The sequence below is a fragment of the Camellia sinensis genome, chromosome 9 (assembly GCF_055761805.1).
Source record: "Camellia sinensis isolate YWXY chromosome 9, ASM5576180v1, whole genome shotgun sequence".
Taxonomy (NCBI): domain Eukaryota; kingdom Viridiplantae; phylum Streptophyta; class Magnoliopsida; order Ericales; family Theaceae; genus Camellia; species Camellia sinensis.
In genome coordinates this window covers 78,025,835-78,032,185 of record NC_138969.1, presented here as the reverse complement: position 1 = coordinate 78,032,185, position 6,351 = coordinate 78,025,835, and the positions used below count along the sequence as shown (strand labels likewise).

At 36.8% G+C, this 6,351-nt stretch overlaps 1 protein-coding gene across 1 annotated transcript; it reads left to right on the top strand.

Annotated features, from left to right (window-relative positions):
* Positions 1–4,230: 4,230 nt before the first annotated feature.
* On the top strand, positions 4,231–5,043 carry LOC145799560 (uncharacterized). Its single transcript, XM_082889156.1, has one exon. It carries the CDS (start codon positions 4,231–4,233, stop codon positions 5,041–5,043), a length of 813 nt encoding a protein of 270 aa, XP_082745282.1.
* Positions 5,044–6,351: the final 1,308 nt, after the last annotated feature.

Here is a 6,351-nt window from a genome sequence, read left to right as displayed (position 1 = left end):
AGGATGAAAGGTTTCGCTTTGATGTTTTATGCTCGCCTCCGCTTTATTGATGTTATCCATATGTATGTATGTTTGATGCTATCAATAAAGTTTTTTTTTTTTTTTTTTTTGCTGATAAAAAAAAAGTAAAAACTCATTGAGTAATAACTAAAGCACTACAAGAAATGACACTTTTGGCGACTAAAAAAATTTAGGTGCCAAAAGTTGTGGAATTGACAACCAGAAATTCTATTAGTCGGCCAAAGTACAAGATTTAGCTACTAAAGTTTTTTAGTCAGTGAAAATTGATTATTGGCAACTAAAACACATTTAGTTGCTAAAAATTCCCCAATTGGCGACAAACAATTTTTAGTGGCAAAAAATGGGACAATTGGCAACGAAAACAATTTTTAGTCGTTGTATATTTACTTTTGGCTATTTAATTTACTTAGTCACTGAAGGAAAAACAAAAATCTACTTTTCATGTTTGGTGACCAAACGTTTAGTCGGCAAAACATTCTTTTCAGCGAATTGGCAACAAAAAAAAATTTTTGTCGCTAAATATTCCATCATGGGCTACTAAACAAATTTTAGTCGACGATAGTATATAATTTAGGCTACTAAATTGTTTTTAGTTGTCGTCTTATATCTTTTGCTGACAAAATAATATTTAGTAGCCAAATTGCATCAGATTTTTTGCACCCTTTTTAGTGACCAAAATAATATTTAGTTGCCAAATGGCTTGAAATTATTTACTCCTTATATACATTTCCCGACAAATAAATTATTTAGTCATGGAAACTCAAAATTTAACAGAGGGAATAATTTCAGATTCGCTCTCTGTGTATACACCATAACCACACCTCTCTCTTAGCAAACCTCACGATCGCAAATCAACAAACCTCACGACAACCAAACCTCATGACCGTGCATCCTCAGCACCGTCGGTCCTCGTTCACCGCAAATCAGAATCGCCATCATCGCTAACAGGTTCGCTCTCTCGCTCTCTGTCTCGCTCTGACTCTCTCTCTCTCTCTCTCTCTCTCTCTCTCTCTCTCTCTCTACCCCTTCTTCTATTTCCCCAACTATGAAATCTTACTCTAGGGTTGTTTATTTTACCCATTCACTTTAATTTTGTCTTCATTTCTGAAATGGGTTTGTTTGAAGTGGTTTCATTACTAGAGTTTTATGGGTTTAATATTGTAAATGGGTTTGATTTTTGGGTTTGATACCTTTCCCCATATTTTCCCTTTCTATCTCATTAGTTTAAAATCCCTAATCCATTGTATGTAATCTCATGAAAAATAGAAATTATCAAATAAAAGTGTTATCTATGGCACTATATGAGGCTGAGATCTGATCCCTTTCCAAAGGTTCTAGGGAAGCATCTACTTTGAACTTGCAAAGAGTTTAGTTGAGGGAGAACTGGAGGTGGTGGTAGGATAGGTTGCTGCTTGTGCGGTGTATGGTTAGTAGCTATTTATTGTTTGGGAAGGGACTTATCTATTCCATAGTTTAAAAGAATAGAACCTTCTTGCTGATACTTCTTCCTGGATTTCATCAATTGCAATTGCTTGACAAATACTCGTTATATCTATGCTTTTCCTTTTAAGTAAATCATTGGAAACACTAAAATTCCATTGGATCACAGATTGTTTTAAACTATGGAATAGATAAGTCAGTGAATTGATACAAAACAGTGAATTGAAACAAAATCCTACAGCCTATAGGATACTAAAAACAGTGAATTGATACCTTTCCCCCTATTTTTTTTGTATCTCCTACAGCCTATAGGATACTAAATACAGTGAATTGATACAAAATCCAATACCAATTTGACAACTATAATTACAAATTAATTCAGTATTTGTTTTGATTCGTTTGGTTGTTTTGAACTTTGTGAAATGGGAAGACTATAAAGCTAAAGAAGTTAAGGATTTATATGCAAACTAAGGTATGCTTCATTGTGGCAAGAATTTGAGACTTGGAAAACCTCAAGTCACCATTTTTCTTGCATGATACATTAGTTTGCAAGAATAAATATTTATTAATTTATTAATTTATATTACATTTTCCTATTATTAAATGTTAAGTTATGGCACTTGTCCATTAATATGTAATTCCCGATAGTATTCACATTAACTTTGTGATGTTGATAAATATATATATATATATATATATATATGTATGTATATTCTAGTTGGAGAAATGAGGCATCACCAAGGTGGGTGGAATCTGGTATTCCGTTGACGACAAGGTAGAAATGGGGCGGCAGCACAACTTCACACAATCTTTGTCGATGAAATCCCAGGCTCGATGAATCCTAAAGGTTTGTTTACCATGTTTTCCAACTTTGGGGTTGTCAAGGATGTCTATATCCCAGAGAAACGAAGAAAAATGATGAAAACCATATTTGGATTCGTATGATATGACTATCCTGTTGTAGCAAGGATTGAAATTCAGAAAGCCAATGGAGTGTGGTGTGGTGATAAATCTTTGAAGGTGAAAAAAGCTGATTCTAGAAAAGAAAAAGATCTGAGTAATCCAAGACCAGGAGCACATTTACCAGATGGGGTCTCAAGATTGTCTGGTGTTGGTATTGAAGGGAGATGTTCTTATACGGAGGTTTTGAAAGGAGAGAGGTCTGATAGTGGTAATCATATCAGAATTAAAGCGGAGGAATATGCCATTGGTTGGTTACTACTGAGTGTAGTAATCAAATTTAAACCTCACTATAACTTCGATGATTTTAAGTCTGAATGTCATAATAGAGGATTAAAGGACATACAACTTAGAGAAGGAGGAGGGCGAAATGCATTTATCACTTTTAAATCTAAAGAAGATATGAAACAATCACTAAACAGTTTTGGAGGTTGGTTATCGGAGTAGTGTGATTCAATCATTTAGTGGAACAAAGGTGTGAGGTTAGATAATGAAAGACTGGTTTGGTTAAGTTGTTTTGGAATGCCTCCAATTCTATGGAATGTTAATAACTTTAGGAAAATTGGTGAAGCTTGTGGTGCAGTCGTGGAGCTTGATCATAATGTATTAAGTATGAAGTCTCTGAAGTGTGGGAAAATCAGAATATGCACATCTCAACTGGAACATATTGATAAATTGGTTATTTTGGAAAAAGATGGTAGATCCTACCCTGTTCATGTAGTCGAAGCTGGGGATCTGTCAACAACATCCATGGATGGTGGTGACCATCGTTCTGTAACTCATCATGCACGTAGGAGTGAAGGTGATGACATGGGAAATATTGGGGCTGATGTGAAGAGAAGCCATTATATGGCACATAGTAAGAAGTCTAATGATGTGTTGGTGGGAGCAGGATATAAGCACTCGTGTACTTCAGACTCTATATCAATGGTTAATGAGATAGGCATGGAGATGGGAATTCCCAATCATGATGTAGTCCACCCAGTACCCAATGTCAAATTACAGGCGCCATTAGTAAGGGAGGTTGATAGGGGTGGAAGACGAGGAGGTGAGGTGTTGGAGACATCTACTGGGCCCCACGGGCATATAAGAAGTTTAAGTGTAAGAGATTTTAATATGCTTGACATATCTTTGAATAAAGCCTAATTTGATGGGAATCGTCTAGGGCCTGATAATGCTAAGGTTAGTTCTGTTGAGGAGGTTAACCCAATTGAAGAAGGTGAGGCTTCTAATAGCATTGATGATGAGTCCAGCCCAAGTGAGGAAGAATGAGAAATACATCAACCTGGTGCTTATGTTTGGTCTAGTAAAGCAGAGGCCCAGCTCAATGAAAGTAGGGTGTTGGGAAAATTCTGGAGAAGAAAAGGACAAAGTGGAATATCATTTAGGAATGGGTTTTAACGAGTTACCCTTGTTCAAGCTGCTGCAATGGCATCCTCATCATCTTTATCTATCAATAATGCCTTACAAAAGCAAAACAGAATCAGACAGAAAGCAGAGGCTACGGTGCAGTTGGGTAAGACTCTGGGTCTGGTAATGAATGTGAATGAAACTGAAGCTGAAGCTATGAAGCGAGTTTTCAAGATGGAAATTGAAGATATTGAGAGAAGAAAAACAAAAGGGGTGGTGCCAGGTGCTTAAACAACACTTGGTAGGAGGTTTTAGCGTGCATCTCTATCTTTACAAATATTCTATCTTGGAACATTAGAGGACTGTGTAGGGCTAATAGAAGGCGAAGAATAAAGGAATTTCTGAGGTTGAAAAATATGGATATGGTTTTATTGCAAGAAACAAAAAGATCAAGTACTGATGGAAGTGTTGCCAGGTCTTTGTGGCCTAGTGATTCGGTGGAATACATTGGAAGCGGATACAGAGGGAAGTGCAGGAGGGATTCTGTGCATCTGCAATCCTATGACTTTCTCACTACAAGAGTGTTGCTGTTCCAGAAACTTCATCCTTTTGGCAGCTATTATGCATTCTTTTATTAATTGTGTAATTGGTAACATATATGCTTCTAATGAAGATTTGAATAGGAGGAGGTTACGGGACATCCTATCCAATTTGAAGACTATCTTCTCTAGTCCTTGGTGTCTAGGGGGAGATTTCAATGAAGTTAAAAATATTAGTGAAAGAAAAGGGTGTATAAGGATGGACAGAGGAATAGATGAATTTGGTAACTTTATTAGCAATCTTGAATTGGTGGATATCCCAATGTTAGGCAGGCAATATACTTGGGGCAATTCTCAAAGTTGGAGTAGGCTTGATAGGTTCTGGGTTAACCGTGAGTGGTTGGAATGGTACAAATACAAGGTATGGGGTTTACCAAGACTTTTTTTTTATCATTGCCCCATTTTGCTGATGGAAGATGATAGGAACTGGGGCCCAAAGCTTTTCAAGTTCATCAATGCTTGGGTTTTACATCCTAAGTTTCTTGTTGATGCAAATAAAGTTTGGAATTCAACTAATGTACAAGGCTGGGCTAGTTATATAATTATGGAAAAGCTCAGGGCTTTAAAAGTAGCTTTGAAAAAATGGAACGCGGAAGTGTTTGGGGATATAGAAGCAAAGTTGAAAGAAGTTGAAAGTGAGTTACGTTCTATAAATTTACAATTTGAATGCTAACTGAGGTGGAAAAGGGACGGAGAAATGAGATAAGGGGTTTGATTTGGAAGCTTAGCAAAAGAAATGAGTGGATGTGGGTGCAAAAATCGAGGATGGACTGGGCTTTGAAAGGAGATAGAAATACTCGATTCTTTCATATTATAGCAACCAAGAAACAGAATAGAAACCTGATTGCTTCTATTTTGATTAATGGGGTTGAGGTGGATGAACCTACTGAGGTAAAACAAGCAGCTTGCTCTCACTTCCAAAATCTATTTTCTAAACACTGGAGGCTTAGGCCAAGTATTGGAGGTGATTTTAAGAAGATTGTTGCTAGCCATGTTGGTGCTATTCTGGTGAAAGAATTTACAGAGGAAAAAGTTTGGACTACTATAAAAGAGTGTGATGGAAACAAAGCCCCAAGCTCGGATGGGTTTAATATGATGTTCTTTAAAAAAAGGTGGAAGTTCTTAAAAGGTGACATTATGAAGGAGTTCTATAGCAAATGTAAATTAGGATATGGGATAAACTGTTCTTTTGTTGCTCTTATCCCCAAAAAGGAGAATCCAACCTCTTTTGCTGATTACAGATCCATTAGTCTGATAAATTCCTCATATAAGGTGTTGTCCAAAGTTTTGGCTAATCGAATGAAACAAGTCCTGCCTACTGTGATTGATAAGGCTCAATCTACTTGTGTAGTGGGAAGAAACATTATATATTGGGTGCTTATAGCTAATGAGGTGGTGGATTGGTGGAAAACATCAAAGAAGAAGGGTATTATTCTCAAACTGGACTTTCAAAAAGCATATGATACTTTTAACTGGAACTGTTTATTGCCGATGTTAGCTAATTTTGGTTTTGGTTCATGATGGATTCGATGGATGAAGGAATGTATAGAAACTGCTAGAATTTCCATCTTAGTAAATGGCTCACCGACAACTGAATTTTTTCCGCAAAAAAGGTTAAGATAGGGTGATCCCCTTTCCCTTTCTTGTTCAATGTTGTTGCTGAAGGCTTGAATCTCTTGTTGTCAAGAGCTAAGGAATTGAGGATTATAAAAGGGGTGGCTGTGGGTTTTAGTGAGGTTAACGTATCCCATCTTTAGTTCGCGGATGACACTATCATATTTTGCGAGGTTGAGTGGGCTAAGATTGTGGCTATCAAACAAATTTAAGAAGTTTTGAAATGGTCTCAGGATTGAAGATAAATTTTCATAAAAGTATGATATGTGGGGTGGGAGTTGATAATGGGTTAATTGAGGTGTTTGCGGACATACTTAATTGTCAAAGTCATAAATTACCTTTAAAGTACCTTGGGTTGCCTCTGGAG